The sequence below is a fragment of the Macadamia integrifolia genome, unplaced genomic scaffold, assembly GCF_013358625.1.
Source record: "Macadamia integrifolia cultivar HAES 741 unplaced genomic scaffold, SCU_Mint_v3 scaffold1607, whole genome shotgun sequence".
Classification (NCBI taxonomy): domain Eukaryota; kingdom Viridiplantae; phylum Streptophyta; class Magnoliopsida; order Proteales; family Proteaceae; genus Macadamia; species Macadamia integrifolia.
Window position 1 is genome coordinate 75873 of NW_024868277.1, and position 23182 is coordinate 99054.

Sequence of the window (23182 nt, forward strand, 5' to 3'; positions counted from 1 at the left end):
CCAAACTACACTCCTTCTTTTCCTTTTGGTAGTTGCATTTGTTTCAAGTGTTACGACACTTGAAGGTTCTGTTGATGGAATTCCAGGAATATATGGTCCATCATCAGACATAACATCAGCATCTGACCCACAATCGGGCTCATCTTCTATATTGATGGGCATTTCTATAATTAATAAGAAAACATAAATAAGATATTAATAAAATAAGAATACCAAGCATTACAAATTCAAAAATGACCTCTTTAAATTAGCCCTATATAATACACTATTGCATGCTGAAATTTGATTCAAACACTCATATTTGAAGAAGTTGAAAAAACATAAATAAGATTCAAAAATAAAATATGGAAGGATAAAATTGACTGAAAGGATATACCTGGGTCCTGGAGGCTGGAGTACCAGAGAAAGAGCTGAAATTTGTAGAGAGAGAACTTGAAGGTTGCAGGGGTCTCAAATCGGCTGTTGGATGAGGGAAACATTAGTTCTCAATTAAAACACAAGCTTTACAGCTTTACCTGTCGTCGCTGTCGATGTGCAAACCGTGCAATAATGAAGGAGTGATGTAATTTAAATAAAAATGAAGGGTAAAATAGTCAAGTGAAAATGTCTGACGCATCTTTGCAAATAATTTATACAATATACAAAAATAATTACCAAATCTTGACATAGACCTTCAGTGTTTATATGCACCAAACTGAATTGGAAAGTTCTATATTATGATATTAAGGGGGAAAACAAAGTAATACTGATCAATTCAGTCCTTCAATCCCCTCATTTCAATCAATCAGTAATACATAAGATTACTTTTCTTATAATTAGGTAAAAATGACTATAAGGACAAAAGACACTAAATAATGTACATGTAGAGATAGATGCAGGTACAAAAATGGTCTTCAACAGAAAGAGAACATAGATGTGGCTCGTGTGCAACTATATATTGACAGCTAACTATTGTATCAGCAAGAAAATCAGCAAGTTATTTTGCAGTAGTCAAAACTCAAAAGTCAGAACTAGGTTTATACAAAACTCACCTTGTTGCCCCTTCGGCCCTTCCTAATTAGAAGACATTAACAAAGTTTTAAAATGAAGAACTACTTTGTATATGTATAATGCAAACAGGAGCCTAGAAAAGGTACCACAGATAGAGTCATAGAGATAATGAAAGAATCCTACAGATTATGGCATTATGCTATTCAAAATCGAGCTATGTAATTAGGCACACATTTGACAAAGAAAAAAAAGTAAAACATAAGCATAACAGCCTACGACCTCAAGAAGTCAGAGAATCAGAAGAAAGAACTCAACTAAAAAGAAGTTGGAAATCGAGAAGGGGAGAGAGGGAGGGACGAGAGAAGGGAAGTGTATACCTCGTCTGTTTCAAGAATCAGCCAGTGATCTCCATCTTCATGGAACAAATGGGCATTCTTTTATGGTCGATTTGCAGACCTTTACGATTCTGATCCAAGATTCTGTTCTAGAAGCTTTAGCGCTGATCGCCTGATCTGTTGAACGAACTAAGGTAAGAAAGCTTACAGCCCCCGTAGATCTTCTTCAAGTTATTGTCATTGAATGAACTTAATCTTACGGACCCTCTTCGGTGTCATTGATTTTCGACCCAGTATTATTAACATTTGTGATGAAAAGAGGAAAAGAAAGATGACGTTTGGTAGAAATTGTAGCTGAAGATGATAAAATTAGGCCCTTTCATTAAACTCTTCTGAAGCTCTCAAGCAGTGAAATGAGCCGCTCTCCTTCGTTCTCTTTGAAGGCAGAGCCCAATTCTAAGCTTTACCCAAAAGCTTTGAGGCGATGGGTTGTCGGTTGTCCGCTGGCTGTTGGCCGCTGCTGCCTGCTGCTCACTCTCTCACGGCGTCACGGCGTCACGGCGTCACGGCGTCACGGCGTCACGGCGTCACCAACCTGGGCTGCCTGCTGCTCACTCGCTCTTTGAAAAATTAGGGATTTAGGGTTTTCAGGTTTTGAAAGGTTGAAGACTTGAAGCCGTGTTTTGAGGTTAAAATGTCGAATTTGCAATTTTATATTTAGGGTTAAACGGTGGGCTCGGGTCGGTTTGGATCGGTTCCGGTTTCGGTGCAAATTTCCGGCGCTTTCGGTGGCCCAACGGGCTAGCCCGAACCGAACCGAGACCGGATTCAATTTAATATACAAACCGAAACCGGCCCAATAAGCCATCGGTTCGGTTTGGATCGGGCTTAATCGGTTCGGTTCGGTCCGGTTTAACCGGTCCGGTTTGGATATTGACACCCCTAGCTTGGAGTAATGGGAGGTAGTTTGTAGTTTGGAATTGCCTAACACTGTGAGTAAAGAACAGATTTGTGGAAAAATGAGAATGGTGATTAATTATCAGCCCTTAAATTTCTTCTTGGCTGATGATAAATTCCCACTCCCAACTCGTCCGGCCTTACTTCTCCAACTGGCCCATGCAAATATCTTCTCAAAGTTCGATCTCAAAGCAAGATTTTGGTAGTTTGAAATAGTTCCAGAAGATAGACCATGATGAATCCAAATACCCTTTCTTTGTCAAGTATGGTGATGATAAGGTCACTCCTCAACCTTCACCTTCTACTTGCAAACCTCCCCCAAAACTAGATCTTCCATTTCCTACTCTTCCTCCATGTTGTATGTACACCCCAGGTTCTTCAACTTAACCCATCAGAGAAGTTGTGCATGAGGGAGAACTTTCTGTCGGAATTCAAGCATGCAGGGGAAGCTTGACATGTCCAGTTCAATAAGAAACTTATGACCAATAAGATGGAATTGGAACTTTTCAATACCTCGCCTGACTGCTAGAATTTCTTTGAAAGTGGAGTGATAATGAGCGTTTTCTTCAAGAAGAACTACACCCCAGTGAGTGTCACTGGCATCTGTTTGTAAAACTCTTTTACTATCAGAGAGAATTTGGAGGGTAGGGAGATTCTCTGAGAGCTTCTTTAATGCGTGGATAGCAGTAGTATGAGCTGAAGACCAAGGAGGAGCTTTCTTTCTCAAAAGCTGATGAAGCATGGAGGTATGCTTGATCTGTTGTGGCAAAAATTCTGTTATGTAGTTCATAATTCTGAGAAATGTATGTATTTGTATTTTGTCGGTTTGTATTTTGTCGGTGGATAAGATAAGAAGTAGTGGTCTGTCACTCTCTTATCTTCTTTCTTATCTTCTACGTGTCAGGGTTTGAATGTTCGTAATGTTCTATAAATAGCCTTATGGCTTGGAGTAATGGAGGTAGTTTGTAGTTTGGAATCGCCTAACACTGTGAGTAGTATGTATGTATTTGTATTTTGTCGATTTGTATTTTATCGGTAGATAAGATAAGAAGTAGTGGCTTGTCACTCTCTTATCTTCTACATGTCAAGGTTTGAATGTCTATAATGTTCTATAAATAGCCTTATGGCTTGGAGTAATGCGAGGCAGTTTGTAGTTTGGAATTGTGAGTAAAGAGTATTTTGTCGGTTTGTATTTTATCGATGGATAAGATAAGAAGTAGTGGCATGTCACTCTCTTATCTTCTTTCTTATCTTCTACGTGGTCAGGGTTTGAATGTCTGTAATGTTCTATAAATAGCCTTATGGCTTGAAGTATTGGGAGGCAATTTGTAGTTTGGAATTTCCTAACACTGTGTTCTCTTCTCCAAAAATGAGACAGAACATCTACATCTCCTCCAACAATTTCATAACATTGTTCAAGAATATGGTCTTCTGCTCTCACCCAAGAAGATGCAAATTGGAGTCTCTTCCATTGATTTCCTTAGGGTATCTATCTCAAAATGAAAATATGAACTTCAGCCTCATATTGCCACATCTCTGCAACAGTTTCCTAATGACCCTCTGACAAAGAATCCAACCCGAGCCAAAAAGGGCACAAAACGGCTTCCTTAGCCTGAAAGCCCACCATGCTCTAGGGCCTTTTTCTGACAGAAGGAATCATAAGCAGGGATTACTTGTAAAAGGGCGTGGCCTAGACTGTATCTTTAGCTAAAACAGGTTCAATCCAAGAGAGTGACGGCCAGAGGAGGAGATTAGCCGGAGAAAGAAGAAACTGGCTTTGATAATCGACTATAGGGCATAAAAAGGGCAAAATTCTCCAAATTTCCATTCTATGGATCAAAGTACTTGGAAACCATAATCTAAGCTCTACACTAGCTTGTAAATGGTTTTCCATGGAGGAAATAGAAGGAAAAACCAAAGTTCCAACCATATTGACGATTTTTCAATCAAAAAGAGATAAACTAGATTTTAGAGAGAAAAAGAGGGTTTTTGAACTTACCTTGATGACTTTAGGAGGGAGAATACAACTTGGACAGATCATTGCGTCGATTCGGCGAGTTGAGTCATATGGAATCGCCCAAGAATCGCCTAAGTTAGAGTGAAGGAGAAAGGAGAGAGAATGGATGAAAAAAAAAATAGGGGTTTAAACCCTTTAAAACACAGGTATTGGGTAACTTCGGCAGGCATGAAACCTGCAGGGTTTGGCTAGCCATACCCACGCGGTCTTTATCCCATCGATTTTGGTAGTGGCTGCCCGATGTCACCCATGGGTTCTATATGGCTTGCATTGGTGGGAAGTGACCATTTGGAATCAAATCGATGGATTCAAGAGATTGAGAATATATTTGAAGTGATTGAGTGCACTGATGCTCAAAAGATTATCTATGCAGGGTTACAGTTTAAGAATGAGGCCAACTCCTAGTGGTAAGCCTCAAATGTCATATTGTTTGTCACACACCCAGAACCCACATGGGAGCAATTCAAGGAGTTGTTCTTAGCATATTATTACCCTCGGAGTTTTAAAGACCTCAAGGAAGCGAAGTTCTCGGCCTTGACTCAAGGAAGCAAGTCTGTCCTTGATTATCAATAACAGTTTGAGGCTCTATTCTACTTTGCACCCCCTCATATGAAATCGACTGAAAAAAATGGCAAGAAGTTTCTAAAAGGATTGAAGGTATCTATTGGTACGATACTTGAGGCATTAGATCTCACCGACTATGCCTTGATTATACAAAAGGCGAAAACCATTGAAGACAAGCTGAAAAAGTGAATCATTCCTTACACCTGGTTTGTGGAAGAGAGCGAACCCTTATATGGATTCGGGTGGCCCGAGTAAGATTTTTTGTGGATCATACGAATTCGATCATTCATACAGGCAGCCCTATAGGCCATCGGGTTATCCTCCTTGACCCACTGGTGGGCCAAGTACTACATCTTGTAGGCCGAATACCAGTATGGCACCCATAGCTACTAGGCCACCTCGCCCTCCACTTGCTATAGGTCAGGCTCAGAGAGCTTCCGCTCAGGTTGCAGAACCGTTGTTTTAATTACCATTCATATGGGCATTTTACTAAAGATTCTCGAGCCCGACTAGCCTTACCATCCGATCAGCCTTCTGGGTACAGACCTGCTTTGACTTAAGAGAGTTAACCACAAGGAAGGATATATGCTTTGTCAGCTGAGGAAGCTGAAACTAGCACAGAAGTGGTAGCAGGTACGATTTAATTTGAGAACTGTCTTCTGATAAATATTGATGACATGCTTTACTTATGTGCATTGCTATATTAGGTGTCCTACCTGTATCGGATATACCAGCATATGTCTTATTTGATTCAGGGGCTTCATATTCATTTGCATCAAAGAGATTTGCTGAGAAACCTAATATGACACCCAAGATATTAGAACATAAGATGATAGTTAGTACACCTAAAGGAAAAATTTCACAGTTGAAAGAAATATATGGACCATGCACCATTGAGATAAGTGGAAAGCAGTTAGATGCCAAACTCATCAAGTTCAACATGCAAAACTTTGATGTTATACTAGGCATGGATTGGTTATCAGCACATCGAGTAAGCGTGATGTGTACTGAGAAACAGATCAGGATGATCGATAATGAAGGGAAGGAACTGATATACCAAGCGAATATGATAAAGCGGGCTAAGAAGGTCTTCATCTCCGCTCTGCAAGCAGTGAAGTTGTTGGAAAATGGGTGTCAGGGATACCTAGCATCGGTGATTGATTTAGATACAAGGGTCACACCTCTAGAGGAAATAGAGGTAGTTAAAGGGTTCCCAAGCGTCTTTCCAGATGATCTGACTCAGCTACCACCTGACAGGGAGTTGGAATTTGCTATAGATTTGATTCCCGGAGCTGCCCCGATGTTTAAGGCTCCGTACAGAATGGCACTAGCAAAATTAAAAGAATTACAAGTACAATTACAAGATCTGTTGAAGAAGGGATTCATACGCCTAAGTGTATCACCTTGGGGTGCTCCAGTGTTGTTTGTTAAGAAGAAAGATGGGAGCCTACATATGTGTATTGATTACAGGGAATTGAATAAGTTAACCATCAAGAACCGATATCCATTGCCACGTATAGATGATCTGTTTGATCAGCTACAATGTGCTAAGATATTTTCAAAGATTGACCTCAGATCCGGGTATCAAATCAAGATAAAAAGTTATGATATACCAAAGACAACCTTTAGAACTTGGTATGATCATTATGAGTTCTTTGTGTTGTCTTTTAGGTTGACCAATGCACCAGCAGCTTTCATGGATTTGATGAACCGAGTGTTTCACGATGTTCTTGACAAGTGGGTCATTATTTTCATTAATGATATCTTGATCTACTCAAAGTCAAAAGAAGACTATGTAAAACACTTAAGGATGATACTATAGAGATTGAGAGAGCAACAGTTGTATGTGAAATTCAGCAAGTGTGAATTTTGGCTCAAACAGGTTGGATTCCTAAGACACGTGGTGTATGAAAATAGAATCGAAGTGGATCCGGATAAGGTGAAAGTCGTAGTAGACTGGGAGGTACCTAAGAGTGTAACAGAAATTAGAAGTTTCTTGGGTTTGGCAGGTTACTATAGATGCTTCATTGAGAACTTTCTCATATTTCAGCACCAATGACCAAGTTAACTAGGAAGGGTATAAAATTTGATTGGTCAAAGGAGTGTGAAAAAAGTTTTCAAGAGTTGAAGAAGTGGCTAGTGTCAGCACCAATTTTGACTATTCCTAAAGGCACAGGTGGAATGACAATGTATACCGACGCATCCAAAATCAGATTGGGTTGTGTACTTATGCAACACGACAAGTTGGTAGCAAATGCATCCAGACAGTTGAAGGACTATGAAAAGAACTACCCTACCCATAACTTAGAGCTGGCAGCGGTCATTTTTAGCTTAAAGATTTGGCGTCACTATTTGTATGGTGAAAAGTGCGAAATATATAGTGATCACAAAAGTCTTAAGTACTTTTTCACCTAAAAAGACTTGAATATGAGACAAAAAGGAGATGGCTTGAGCTTATGAAAGATTATTATTGTGATATTCATTATTACCCAAGGAAGGCCAATGTAGTGGTAGATGTATTAAGCCGGAAAACTCAAACCGTGTCACTTTCCTATCTAGTTATCAGTCCAGAGCTTGTACAAGAGGTAATGTTAATTAATGAAATCCTCTTATATGAGGGAGCGACCTTAGAACTAGAGCATCAATTAGATGATGTTCAACAGTTGACCATGTCCTTGACAGCTTTACAGGTTCACTCATCCATCAGGAAAGAAATCATAATGAAACAACATTTGGATCCTGAGTTGCAGTGGATCAGAGAGAAGATTCAAGAGCAAACAATGAATGACACTAGCTTTACATTAGCCAGTGATGGGGCACTATTGTTTCAGGGTCGATTGTGTATACCCTGCGCTGAGGTAATATAAGACAAAATAGTAAAAAAAGCACACAGTTCTGAGTATTCTCTTCACCTTGGAAGCACCAAGATGTACAAAGACCTAAAGCAACACTACTAGTGGCTAGCAATGAAGTCCACAATAGCTCTGTATGTGTCGAATTACCTTGCATGTCAGAAAATCAAAGTTAAATGTCATCGACATTTTGGCACTCTTCAACCACTCCCCATACCCGAGTGAAAGTGGGATAACATTACAATAGACTTCGTCACCGGACTACCACGTACACCCAAAGGAATGGATGCAATTTGGGCGGTACTTGACATGCGTACTAAGACAGCTCACTTCGTTCTGATCAGGACCAGTTACACCATGGATAAGCTAGCACAACTTTACATGGATAATATTGTACGCGTATATGATGTATCAGTGAGCATTATATCAGACAGAGACCCAAGGTTTACCTCCAGATTCTGGAAGAGTTTCCAGCAAGCCTTGGGATCACAATTGGACCTGAGTACAACCTTCCATCCATAGATAGACAGACAGTCCGAGCGGACAATACAGATATTAGAAGACATGCTCCGAGCCTGTGCCATAAAAATGAGTGACAGTTGGGAGGAATATATACCTCTTATGGAGTTTTCTTACAACAATAGCTACCAAGTTACAATTGGAATGGCTCCATATAAAACATTGTATGGTAGAAAGTACATGACTCCTCTATACTGGGACGAAGTAGGTGAACGTCGAATGCTTGGATCAGAGATGATTCAGATGACATGTGATAAAGTCGACGTCATTAGACAAAGAATTAAAGCACCATAGTCACGTCAAAAGAGCTATGCAGATAGCCGTAGGAAGGAAATGGAATTCCAAGAGGGAGAGAAAGTATTCCTCAAAATATCTCCTACCAAATGTCTGTGCAGATTTTACAAGAAAGGCAAGTTAAGTCCGAGATATATTGGGCCATTTGAGATTTTGAAGTGAGTTGGGGCAGTAGCATACATGTTGGCATTACCACCTTTCCTCAGCAGTGTTCACAATGTCTTTCATGTATCCATGTTGAGGCGGTACGTTCATGATCCATCCCATGTGCTACTTATAGAACCAGAATACTTAGAAGCTGATATGACATATGAAGAACATCTAGTTGAGATCTTAGACCGAAATGTGAAAACTCTTTGTAATCGCTCTGCCGCTTTTGTGAAGATTCGGTGGGCCATCCACCTGATTGAAGAGGCATCTTGGGAAAAAGAGGATGATATTCAAATCTTGTATCCCCATATTTTCTGATAACCAGGCACTACAATTTAGGGATGAAATTTTTAAGAAGGGGGTGCAATGTGATTCCCTATTTTCAAACCTAGTCTAATTACTCGTATTGACTTGGTTTGATCATGTAAGGGCTGAACCGGAGCGAACTGATGCAAGCACTATATGAAACATGGTAGCAAGAGTGACCTTGAACTCGGATTGGCCTGATATGATCGAGCGGGTACCAAGTGCAATATATGCACCCAAACCTTGTATTTGCACGCATCACGAGGCCAAATACAAGAAGTAAGGGTATGTGCTAGTAATTTTGGATGCCTATGAAATTTAATTATAAGTGTGAGCTTGTTCCCATTGAAGTCCAAGCAAAACACTAGCAATAGGTTAGCTAGAATGAAATACCCACATAAGATATACTCACCTAAGATATACCCACCTGAGATATACCCACCTGAGATATATTCACTTGAGAATGCCCACCTGAGATATACCCACCTGAGAATGCCCACCTGAGATGTACCCACCTAGGACTAGAAGATATTTTTGGGGGCCTAGGTATAAAAGGGGAGGCATTTATTGTCTTTTCCCTCATTTAATGGTAATTGGTCGGTGGGAGAGTAAAGAAGAGAGAGAAAGAAGAATAAAGGAAAAAGATGAAGAAGAAGAAGGGGAATCGACCGTAGAGCTTCACCGGAGCTAGGTCTTGGTATTTTGAGCCCGGATTAATGATTACCTTACCAGGATCTTCGATTTGAGGTAGATATTGCACACATTCCAGGGATCCTTGGGAAAACCCCTTTCTTAAACCATCTTTTTGATTTTTGGGAAAGAACCCACTAGAATCTTGCTAATCTTACATGAATAATCAAATTTAAGGACTAATGGAAGGTGTGTACAATGTTTTTGAAGGATTTAAATGGAGTGTTGATGAAAATCTAGAGTATTTGGAAGTTCTTGAGTAAAAGAAGTGAAATTTGGGGTTTCATTGGCGTTCTTAAGAAAGAAGTAAGAATTTCCTTATTTCTTTTGATTTAATCTTAGATTTATGTTGATGATACATGATTGGAACTTAGATGAGTGATTTGAGTCGTCGAATTGACCCTATACAAGTTTCCCAAGCCGAAGAGTAGATGGGAGAATTTTGTTTCAAGACTGGGGGGTATTCCAGGCCCACTTGTCTTTGAGTTTCTGGCCCACCTGAGTTCCCAGAACTCAATTTCTGGGCTCTGGTGTAACTGGCAGACATGAAACCGATAGGCTACAAAGCCCGTTTGTCTTTGGCTCATGCCCATCTGTCTTTTCAGAATGCCCAGAATGGGTCCAAATTGGATGGTTAGCCCCTATTTATGATTCTAAATCCAATTTAAGTGTTCAAACATGATGATTTTGATCCTAAAATAGTAAAATGATAAACCATTATGTTTATAATAGGTTACACTCATTATACGTGTACCCACACATTGGATCTTTTACGTGTCGCGTACAACACCATGTACATATACAGGTAAGTGGGAAGTGGACTCTGATTTAATTTCAGAATGTTATGCATCATTTAATATATGTTAGTCTAGTCATCACATATGCCATATCACGTATTTGAATGTGCATTTACATATTATGGTATGCTTTGTGTTATGATTGAATATTCATTCTGTTTTGATTTATGTGATGGAGGAATCTCATTATGACATGATATGCATGCTAGATTTTAAATGTCGTAGTCTGCTTGAAAACGAGTGTATGGTGCCTCGTGGAATGGGATGTGGCGCCATCGTGTAATCATATTATGCTCATGTAGAAGCATGCGGGTAGAATTTATATACCCTTTGTGCTACGACCCTTCCCAACAGAAGTTTACGTGTTGGGTTACTATTGGAGGGAAGCATCAAGTTGCGGTTGTTGAACTCCTGTAGTGGTTAAAAGTATGCATGACTGATCGCTATGACAGTCGGTAACCCCGGTGGTATATTTAAAGGGCCGATCATACTGTTTTTATTTCGGGTGGAGTCACCCATTTACTTTCTATCATTTAAATTTGTTGGGAGTCGGCTTGTATTTTAAATTTCGGTACCAACGGTGGGCCTTCTCCAACAACCTTATGGACGTGTCGCGGAATGGGGTCCACGGCTTTTACTTGGGGTATGCGTACACTATGGTTGTGAGTAACATATAGCCTATGACCTAGTAATGTTATTAGGCTAATAGGATTAAAATGAATTTCATACATATAGGCGCATTTGTGTTGTGACTATTTGTGTGGTTTTCCTTGTGTGGTCTTCCTTTTCACTTACTGGGCTAATAAACTCATTCCACATGCACAACTCTTTTTAGGTGATTTTGTAGGTTACCCATCTAATGATCAGGAGCTGGGCCTCACTGTGGAGTTTCTCTCTAAGGACTGGTGGGTCCCTAATGTGTTCTAGCACGGTGTCGATTGCACATGTGAGGATTGTACTATATGGCAGCAGTGACCCATGGGTGATTCTTTTTTATTATTTTGATGTACTCCCTTTTGATGACTTGATGCTTAAATTGTTATATTTTTGTGTATATATCATGCATTCGGGCTCAAATGTATATAACTCTTATAACTCAATTTGGTTATCAAGTATTTGGGAAACAATTACAGGTAATATTATGAACAGGTCTTCCGCTGAAAATACAATTCTTATCTTAGTTTAGTAGATGTATGCTGTATTGCAGTTACTGCATTGTTGATCCTGGTAGGTTTGTGAGTTAACCAGAGTTAACTCGATCACCGGCTAGGTTCTGTGCAAGCAAGGTGTGACAAATTGTGCCATATAAATGGGTGCACATGGATCCCACATAGGAACCCAATCGGTACTTAAAGTGGCATGTCGAGGTAATGTAAGTGTATGATATGCAGTGTGAGATGCTTTTCCTTTGCAAGACTTCTAAAACAAAAAAAAAACAAAAAAATTATATTTTCCTAAATAATAATTACAACATTTAAAAGCCTTACTACATCAATCTACTAAGTAGGGAGTACCGCACTTTACATCATGCACTAAGATTATCTTTAACATACATAGTTAGGAATATGTCCACTTAAATAAATATCAACAATGATCTCCAACCCAAAATAAGAATAAACAATAATGGGACAGTGGATGGAGATCGATCACATATCAACTAATGGAGCGAGTCAAAGTCAATAACCGCAATGAGAGAATATAATTTAATTGCTAACATTCACGTACATGCTAAAACACATTAAAGTAATATCATAAAATAGAAAGTAAACGGGTATCTTGGGTTACTTCAATGTGGCATTTTACATATCGAAACGGATCGGGTTGTACTACGTGTTGATCCATACGAATAGCGACGAAAGAAAGATTGTGGTGATCACGGTACACAAAGTTTCACCTCCAAATCTAAAGATTACAATAGAGATTTTTAGAGACACATACTCAATTGAGAGAGACATAAAAGAATAGAAAGAGAGAGCTCTTGAGATTAGGTAAAAAACTCTTACTTATAGAGTTCTGTCAGTTAGGATTCATAATCTTAATGGGTCTCTAATTACAAAAATGAATGATCCACAAACAAATCAGGTCAAGACCCAATTGGACTAACAAATTATATTACATTTATATTTAAATATTTAAATAACAGAGAGGATGACTTCCATCTAAGGTTGTTAGGTTGGATGTCTTTTGCGTTAGTTTCTCCCTTGAAAGCACATGTACGAGTTAAGATCACTCTCATATGTATATTTTAAGATAAATTATATTTTATAGTCGGGCAAAAATGTATTCATTGCTTGCCTACCGGCCGGCCGTTGCATTTGCTCATGTTTATATTGTTGTGTCTTTCACTTAAGAAAAAACAATAGGACATGATTCAATGTATTGTATATTACTCATATAGTTCCATCTAATATGCAAATGCCCAGTCCCTTCCTAGCTCCTAGTGGGTCCTTATATGATCACATTTAGGTCGTTATCTAGCCCTCGATGGGTCGATGAATCGTTACAAGGGCTGTCATTTTTTTCGCTAAAGAATCATATGTATTAAAAATTAAAATAAAAGGATAAAACAATTATAAAATGTACCAACTACCAACAAACTTGAAGAGCAACCTCCACCTACAGAAATATCATTAGCAAAACAAACTCACTAGAAAGAAAAACACAAATAACACGTTGAGGAAAAAAAAAGAGGGAATCTAAACTTCCAATTATGCCGCACCTTCCATATATAAACATGCTCACATTTTTATAAGTTGCTTAGTTTATAATTTGTATACACAGCTGTACATAAAGTCTTTTGCTTTTGATAATGAAATCTATTAAAAATATCACAAACAATCTAATTACCCAAGAGAAGCGACTCTTAATGAAGGTGGGATGATTCTTAACCCAATCTCCAAGCCTCTTTTTTCTTGTCACCAATTTGGCTTGGGCCTATCATATCGATTTGGCAAATGTCTAATCTCAATATCTAATTGATATCATATCGGTTGAACAATACAAATTAAAGATAAAATAATGAAATCATTACGATCTGATACCGATCTGTTTCGATACCATCCTCTAAAACCATGCTCTCTATCCAACCCATTTGGTTGTAACTTTGATTTCAACCTTCAGGCTTCAATACACTATGGGCTGACGGTACTATGTTTTCAGAAAAGTGTGACAGGAAAATGGCCCAATTGGGATTTGGTAACTGCTAGCCAGAATTGACCAACCTGCTATTCCAGCTAAAAACGTTTATCAAGGAGATTAATAAAGCCAATTATGTAAATAAAAGATGACCCCACAGCCTACCACTTCTTGTTTTTTTTTTGGTAGAAATACCTATTGCTTTTTTTTTAGGGACCACTTCAAATCTTCAATATCATCAAATTCTCACCAATATATAAACAAATTCTCCAGCTGGCGTCCACGTTGAGCTCGTTTCTACATATATTAAACAAAAGCATGAACTGATGAAGAAAACCCGTCTCTCTATCTCTCACCTCACAAAGTCAAATTTTTCATCTTTTCTCTTTTACAGAGGAAAGATGACAAGAAAACTTTAAAATCTAATTAAGAACCAGCAGAGAAAAGAATGACGAGTTGGGTTCCTATAGTTTCATAATAAAGAGGCTCTGTGTGCAGGTAATGAGTGCTTTCTCCCTTGTAAAAGACTAAAAAACTTTTACATCTTGCTTTCGTTGGTTTCTGTTCTTGTTCTGTTATCTCCCCTTTATTGATCCCTCAGTCAAACTCAATTTGAAAGCGGGGATTCTACAGCTCATCGTATATCACGCTCTGCTAAACCGCGTTTTCCAGTAGCATCCATTGATATATATCTGAATTGGGTCGGTTTTCTTCGCCAGATAGAAGAAGCCTATCTTTTCATCGAGGCACATATCCTTTGATTAAACTCCCCTTCGAGTCTCGACTTGATTGGCTCTGTTTTGGGGTGAATTTCCATTGAAATCTGAATTGGGTCTTCCATGAATTGTGGATAAATTTCCTAGTTTGTGAGGGTTAGAGAAGATCATGGATGCTGTGAATCGTTGGGGAGGATCGTTTGAGCTCCATGGAGAATCGGCGATGGAAGACGAGCAGAGCCGGAATCTGGACTACGACCGTGCGGCACTGCCTCACTCTCAGCAATTAGATGAGACACAGCAGAGTTGGCTGTTGGGGCCTCAGGAGGATGTTAAGAAGAAGAAGTACATTGACTTGGGCTGTATTGTTTGCAGTCGTAAGGTATTCAAGTGGACAGTTTGGTCTATACTCATAGCCTTTGTCGTCATAGCCCTTCCTACTATTATAGTCAAGACATTGCCTAAGCACAGCCCCCCTACTCCTCCCCCAGACAATTACACGGTTGCAGTGAAGAAGGCTCTCAGATTCTTCAACGCCCAGAAGTGTATGCTCTCTCTCTCTTAATTTCTCTCCCCTTATGATATGATATGTATTATGGTGTTGCATTGTAGCATTAGGATAATTAATCTTTTTGAAGATCATTTCATGTTATGGAAGTGATGTGTGAGGGAGCCCCAAGCGCCAGGTAGCTGGTTCTGAGTTCGACACTAACCTCTTTGGAGTAACTCACAGGGTGTTTAGTGTTTTTCACTATTTTTAGTTTTGATTCTCTTGACTACCGTGGCCGAAGGAAAACTCTATCATTTCTTTAATTTAATCTATCTCTTTGCAGCTGGGCGTTTGCCGAAGAACAATAATGTGGCATGGCGAGGCAATTCGGGCCTAAACGATGGATCAGATGTAGTGAAAGCCGGGCTCGTCGGAGGTTATTATGATGGCGGAGACAATGTGAAGTTCCATTTTCCGATGTCCTTTGCGATGACCATGCTTAGTTGGTCTGTGATAGAATATAGTCACAAATACAAAGCTATAAACGAGTATGATCATGTAAGAGAGCTTATAAAGTGGGGTACAGATTACTTACTCCTTACCTTCAACATCAGCGCTACAGTTCCCAACCAAATATATTGCCAAGTAAGATATACTTCTTCACTTATTTAATAAATATGGTCTTCTCCACTGGTAAATGACTATGTGATTGAATTATTATTATACTCACACCCCACCATTCCTTAATACAATACAATACATGATATGCGTCCATAATAGGGGTGTCAAAAATATCTGATCAACCCAAACCCACCCTAACCCACCTTGAGCCCGAATGGGGCCTGGGGTGAGATTACTGCCCATAGGGTGGGCTAGGGTTGAGAATTTCAGGCCCGACATGAGGTTGGGCTGGGCCTAGGTTGAGGCCTCAACTCAACCCAATCCAATTCAACCCTACATATTAGGTTTATAATAATATAAATATGTTAATAATTATAAATGGGTACTTAAGAAAAAGGTTTGTAAAAAATCTTTTGTTTTCCACAATCTACATATATATACGAAAACTTTGGTCTTTGGCCTCTGCAATGCATTAAGCAACCAAGCAACCAATAATACTGAGTTGGGCTGAATTGGGTTAAGCCAGACCCAATCAGGATCCATCAGGGCTAAGCTGGATTGGGCTAAACCCGACAAAGTTGGGCCTGGGCTGAGAAATCAGGGCCTGACCTAAGGCTGGGCCGAGCTTGAATTGAGTTAAGAAACCTTATGTACATTAAAACCTAGCCAACCCGGCCCATTGACACCCCTGGTCCATACATTTTATCAACTCTAGAGTGTAGGATAAACTCAGTCCAACTCAATATTGGATTTGAGATTGAGTGACCTAAGGCCATATTATAGGTTGGGTAATTGGGCTTTTGCATAAAATGAATTAATTCCAATTGACCTTACCATTAGAAAATGACCCTTTTGATTAATTTTATTTCCAGGTAGGTGGGAATCCAATCAATTCAACAATCCCCAGCGATTTCTACTGTTGGGAGAGGCCAGAAGACATGGATTACACCAGGCTCACCCAAACATGCCACACGGGGCCTGAGTTGGCCGGTGAGATGGCAGCGGCACTAGCATCTGCTTCGATTGTCTTTCGAGACGACAAGGCTTACCAGCAGAAACTAATCAAAGGAGCCACAGGAGCCTACAATTTTGCAAGGGACAGCGGAAAGCGTGGAAAGTACAGTCGTGGAAACCCATACATAGAACCATACTATAACTCTACGGGTTACTACGACGAGTACATGTGGGCTGGTGCATGGATGTACTATGCAACGGGTAATTCAAGTTACCTATCACTTGCAACCAACCCAGGCATACCCAAGAATTCTAAGTCATTTTATGGGAAGGTGGATTTGAGTGTATTGAGTTGGGACAACAAATTGCCTGCAGCCCAATTGCTTTTAACAAGGTTGAGGATCTTCCTGAATCCTGGCTACCCTTATGAGGATATGTTGAGCATGTATCATAATACCACTGGTCTAAACATGTGTTCTTATCTTCGGACCTACAATGTCTTCAATTGGACTAAAGGTAATAATCAAGGATATGCTATACCTTGGCTTCACCATTAGTAGAATATCCTTTTCTCTTCTTCTTATTAACCTTCCCATTTGTATATTTTTTAAATACGAATGTGAACCTATGCAGGGGGTATGATCGAACTGAACCATGGAAAGCCACAGCCTCTGCAATATGTGGCTAATACTGCCTTCTTGGCTTCTCTCTACGTCGATTACATGAACGCCAGTGGTGTTCCGGGATTTTTTTGTGGTCCAAATTATGTCTCATCGGACAAACTTCATCAGTTTGCCATTTCTCAGGTTCTCTCTCTCTCTCTCTCTCTCTCTAACTAATAACCAAAATTATATTTGTCGTAGCATTCCAAATTTCTTGGCTTCGTTTGGTTGCAAGGGGAATTTAAAGGAAAGGGAAATGAAACTTTCATACTTAAAAAATAAATCTATGTAATCATTACCCTTGTAATGCTTGTAATCATTACAAACATTTCTTTTTAAGTTTGACAATTTCACTTTCCTTTCCTTTAATTCCCCTCGCAACCAAATATAGTGAAGTTATTAGTTTGTTGTTTGCAAAGGTTTGTCCCGCATGTAATTACTTGTTATAGGAGCTTTGCTTCCCTCCTTTAGGTCTGTCTAGAGAGTGTAGTTCTTAATTTGTATTTGTAGTTACACACCGTCCCTTAAAAACTGGTTCCTTGATTAATTTGTGATGTGAGTTTCTACAGATTCAATATATTCTAGGGGAAAACCCCATGAAGATGAGTTACTTGGTCGGTTATGGCTCAAAGTACCCCAAGCATATCCACCATCGTGGTGCGTCGATACCTGCCAACGGCCAAAAATACAAGTGCACTGAAGGATGGAAGTGGCGGGACAGCCGAAATGCAAATCCTAACACCATTATAGGAGCCATGGTTGCAGGTCCTGACAAGTTTGATAGGTTTAAGGATGTACGAACAAGTTCCAACTTCACAGAACCAACCATGGCTGGAAATGCTGGACTGGTTGCAGCACTCATCTCGCTTACCAGCAGCGGCGGTTATGGCATTGATAAGAACACCATCTTCTCTGCAGTCCCACCGTTATACCCCGTGAGTCCACCACCACCTCCACCTTGGAGGCCATGAAACTGCCATTCCCTTGCACCTGGATTTTTATTTTTATTTTTTATTTTTTTGTAAAGAAAGACATTGGATCTCTGTTAAGTACTATTTAATTACTTGTATGATATAAAATCGATTCATGTTGATAAGTAACGCACTGTTTGATAACGACAACAGAAACGATTTTCTCCGTTTCTAAATTTTTTTTGTGTTGATAAATCTGGTTCTGGAATCGTTTTTTGTAGCTATATATATGTTCTCCCTCAACCCCGAAAGAAAAGTATTTTGATCTTCTTATCACTTCTTCAATCCAAAAGACCTTCAAATCCTAGTAATGGTGGAAGCCTCGTGATCTTTATACTTCAGAAATGGTCAACCATTAGCCACCACTTCTATAAGGACCCACGGAAAATGTCGAGTGGATTCATGGAGAGCTCCAATCCCTGAAACCTTTCCTCAACGAAACAAAAAGAAGGGTAAAAACCAACAGAGATGAACCAGTGGCTTCATGGGTTCGATTACTTAGATGGGTAGTCTTTGAATCCAAAGATGCCATTGATGAGCTCATGGTCAAAACAGAGTTGCAGAGCTGTATTGACCGTGGCAGATTCCTAGGTTTTATGGAAGCCCTGAACTTCAATCCCTAGCAATGACTCAGTAATCGATTCATGAGGGTTCGGAGAGAATAGGAAGAAATCCACAAAGGAATCGATGAATGTGGATTTAAGGCTCCCACTACCAAAGCAAAAGTTCAGTGTATTCCTTTTCATTTCCCTGGAGAACTTTTGAACTTTGGAGAGCTGTCGGGTAGGTAAATGCTAGGTTGGGAGATGCAACTTTTCATTGGGGTCCATCGATTCCTTGGCCCATAAGTTGTTCCAGGAAATGAAAAAACAAGTCTGACTTGTTTCGTAAAACCCGCTTCTAGACATAGAAATAAGCATAAATTTTTTCAAAATATAGGTAAAACGTAACAGGTTCATCAAACAATTTCTAGGGTGTTTTCCGTTTTTTAGCACAGAAAAACACGTTTTTGAAAACTTTATCAAACGGTGCCTAAGACTAGATTATTTGTCATGCATTGCATAGCTAAAATACAAGAGTTCGATATATATATATATATATATATATAGAGAGAGAGAGAGAGAGGAATCCATAGCTAAATGGAAACTCTATCTGACAGAAGAGAAGTCGTATAGGGACTCTATTATCACATGTGAGATTTATAATCCGACTCTATATCACATGTGATAGACTTGGACTGTAGGACTAACACTTGTGTTAGGATAAGGTTTGTGCATGTGTAGAGGTCTAGTCAAGTAGGAGTCTTTGTGAGCTTAGACTTTAGAGATGAGTGAACTCCTACAAGATATAATAGAGGAAGGTTGAGTTAGACTGTAACTCTAACTGTGTTGATAATTCCCAAGGCATGCTATATTTGTTTTATACATTCCTTCATACACTACCCCTCGTGTACTGATAAAGATATTGAGATACATCCATTGGCATGTTTCTTCTTTGCTGTTTCAAATCCCATTCTTGAGCGGTATGTGATCAATTCCAATTTATTGAGCTTCCATCAGTTGTAGAATTTGATACGAAAGTGTGGTCCCTCACAAAGTCGGGTCAATTTATAGTGGATCAGCTTGGGAAGGCATCAGACATAAGAACACTTTCCAAGGTCGGGTGAATTTTGTATGGCTGAAAGGTTTGCACCCTAGATTCTCTTTGTTTGGATGGTGGATGTACCATGGGCGCCTTTCTGCTGATGATCAAGTTCGTAAACATAGGGTGTGTATGGTCTCTAGGTTTGATATTTGCCATAAAGAATCCCTAACCCATCTTTTTCTTGAATGTGATTTCAATGTTAGTTTATGGAAGGAGCTGTTGTCTCGTTTAATGTCCATTGGGGAGGTTTCTTGTCTTTGAAGAGCTATTTTTGTGGTGGAGCAAAAAGCCAATGCTGTCCAGTTGCGACGGGTCTAGCCATCTCTATTAATTTTTATTCACTTCCACATTCCAAAGGAAAGAAACATCAGGAGGCATGATAACCAAACCAACTCACACTAGTTGCTGGTCAAGGTTGTATTAAGTGATCTCGTAGAAATCTCATCTTTGGCGTCTATAAATGTGAAGTCAATCTCTGATTTGTTATTATCTAGACAGCTATAACTCAGAATTGTCCCCATAAAGGCGCCAAAAAATAGTGAACTAATTTGGCAGCCTCCCAAGTTAGGTTTCATCAAGTTGACCATCGATGGTCACTCTCTACAATACCTATGCCGACTAGGACCAAGTGGCATTTAGAGACAATAATTGTGTCTATTAGATGTCGCGCAAATTTTTGGGAGTCTCTGCGAACTTTGTTGCAAATTTCGTGGCCTTCTTCATGGGTATCCACAAAGCAACGGTAATGAATTTGAGGAAGCTCTGGATTGAATGTGATTCTCAATCTGTGGTGTTATGCATTCATAACCACAACATTCCATAGTTGCTCCAACAAAATTGGTGATTTTGTAAAGATTTCTCGGATAGCTCCTTATGGATAGTTTCTCATGATTTCCATAAGGCTAATAATGTCGCAAATAAACTCGTTAAGCATCCAACAACTACTGTCTACAACAAAATGGGATGTACCTTCATGTTTTATTGCTGAGAATGTTAACTGGGGTGCTCATCTGAGATCCATATGTAGGTTCTCGTAATTTGGTTTCTTGCTCTATCTCTTTGATTGGATTGTTTTTCTACTGATGGCCATGCCGAAGGTGGATTAACAGCTTAATATTGATGTAATCTCCAATTCTTTCTCCTCTTTTTATAAAGTCTACTTATAGATTCTTAGAAAAATAAAATGGTAATTAGAAGTTTGTTCGCTTGGATATTTAATATCAATGTTTTGGGATCATTGTAGGCCCATCACATCACATCATTCTACGATACTAACCCAGTTATAATTTGTGCCCCCCCCCTTTTTTTTTTAACATCCATCAAACCCAATTTATACAAATTTTCCATATTAGAAAAAAAAAAAACTAATTTTTTTTTTTAACAAAAGCCCAATTTATATAGTTTAAATAAAATTTAAGTTGTTTTAATTTAATTTGGCAATTGGTAGTCCCTAAGGTTAGTTTTTAAATTATTGGCAACTAAGGACAAAATTGGGTATTTGGTTCATGTGGTTATAGTGTATTTAAGAATATGATTTCAATGTAAAAATGTGAGTGTTCATGTGGTGTGTGTATAGAATAAGATCACTTGGGAATTTAATATGCAATACTATTAAAATTTTAGGAAATAAGATTCTCTATAGTACTTCGTTTTGTTTTCTCCCCAGACTTGAAAGGTGTAGTCAAATATTGTGTATTTGGATGTACCAATGGTTGATTTCTCCCTGACTATTGGTGTGTTCGATTCATAATGTTTGTCTTTGAATGGAAGAGATTCTCAGCAAGGAATCTACTTCCTTAATAGGGTAAATATCTTGAGAGAGAGAGGGAGAGAGAGAGAGCTACGATTGGACTGAAATTTCTAGCTTAGTAAAGCTTATTGTGTCCAATCAATTGTAAAAAATTTCTGAATAAGTTATTTCAATGAAATAAAGGTGGTCATAATTTTAATTCTATACCCGAAATTTTGCTATGTAATAATCTCAATTGGAGGGATGAAAATATAGTAAAACTATTACTTTGGATCCTTATGAGTATGTATCTACATTTAATAAGATTAATTTTGACTGGCATACAAAAGCTTTATTAGGATTACACATATCTTGTTAATTGCTACAATGATACTAAATAATTAAATCTATAAATAAGTCACTACCGAAGAGAACTTTTCTAACTAAGTTAGAGTTCCTTTCTCCTCTCGCATAATTTTGGGTAGAGTCTTTCACATCTTCTCGCATCACTTCTTTGGCATCTTCTTCCCATATTTGTGAGTTAGGATGTTGAACCAAACGAGCATAGACAAATCCTTTGCTGGTTTTTTTTTTTTTTTTTTTTTTTTTTTTTTTTTTTTTTAATTCAAGTGTAGTTCAAAGTGTACCCATTTCATCCCTATGAGCAAACTTATTCAAGTGTTGTAATCCTTTGGAGAATTTCTTCTTATGGTTTGTTTTCTAATACTTTAAGATGCATGAGGAAAGATTTCTAGAATATTTTTTTATTTATTTAACACCCTTATTTGAAAATAATTGGTATCAGATCCTCCCAAATGAAAATCAGGGTTTCAAGGTAAAACCATGTGTTATTGATTGAATTTATGTTTTCATATCTTATTCTTTTATTTATGATTTGTATGCTAAGATTATTGAGTATATTCTCATGAGCATGATTAGCTTTCGGATTATGTTTTGTAATTTAAAAGAAAGTAGCAAAAGCATAATCTAAACGACGTACGATGTAAATTTTCAATGCCTAAAGTGTTATCATCAATGTCAACAGTGCATCAATATATCTCTATTCAACATAGAATGATTGCCATCAAAATTCAAACAAACGCTTTTGCATTTTGATTCAAACGTACTATGTAATTTGATGTTAAAAATGAATTTTGTCAACGTCAAGAGTACCTCCAAAATAATTTCTTCGATATCGACATATGCTAATTGTATGTTGCACAAAGGATTTTGGATATCAATCACGGGTTTTCAGTTATGTTCTTTGCATAGGACATCACCGAATTATACAATGCTCACCTTAGGAGATTCATAAGGTGTCATACACATATTGGATTTCTTTTTCTATTGGTATTATAAGTCAAATAGTTTGATCCGACTAATTGATTAATTTTCTAAGAGTTAATAAATGGGTGGTGAGGATTATTAGAGTTGATTGCCCATATCTTATGTGTTGTTTATGAGAAATTATAATTTTAAGTTTGACATACATGTGATCAATGGTTATAGGAGTTTAATTACATTAAATCCTTTCCATGGTTATAAAATATATTGGTCATTATAGACTATTTTACCACACATGTAAAAGCACATCATATGCCAAACTAATTGTTGAATTAACTTCACTACCAAGAGGTGGGGTGAATCAATAATGTAGACATCTTATTTTTTCATCTCTAGAAGTTGCTCAGACAATGATGTGTATCATTTGAGACGTAAGGATTTTGTATCTATAGACTTGACATGTTCACAAATCATCCATGTGAAAATGGCCAAAATACCCATGGGG

At 38.4% G+C, this 23182-nt stretch overlaps 1 protein-coding gene across 1 annotated transcript; it reads left to right on the forward strand.

The window, feature by feature from the left end:
* Positions 1-13955: 13955 nt before the first annotated feature.
* LOC122064322 (endoglucanase 12-like) lies at positions 13956-18209 on the forward strand. The gene is made up of 5 exons (XM_042628027.1): positions 13956-14867; positions 15156-15457; positions 16306-16903; positions 17021-17193; positions 17619-18209. Exons 1-5 carry the CDS (start codon positions 14492-14494, stop codon positions 18018-18020), a joined length of 1851 nt encoding a protein of 616 aa, XP_042483961.1. The 5' UTR covers positions 13956-14491; the 3' UTR covers positions 18021-18209.
* The last annotated feature ends 4973 nt before the right edge of the window (positions 18210-23182 follow it).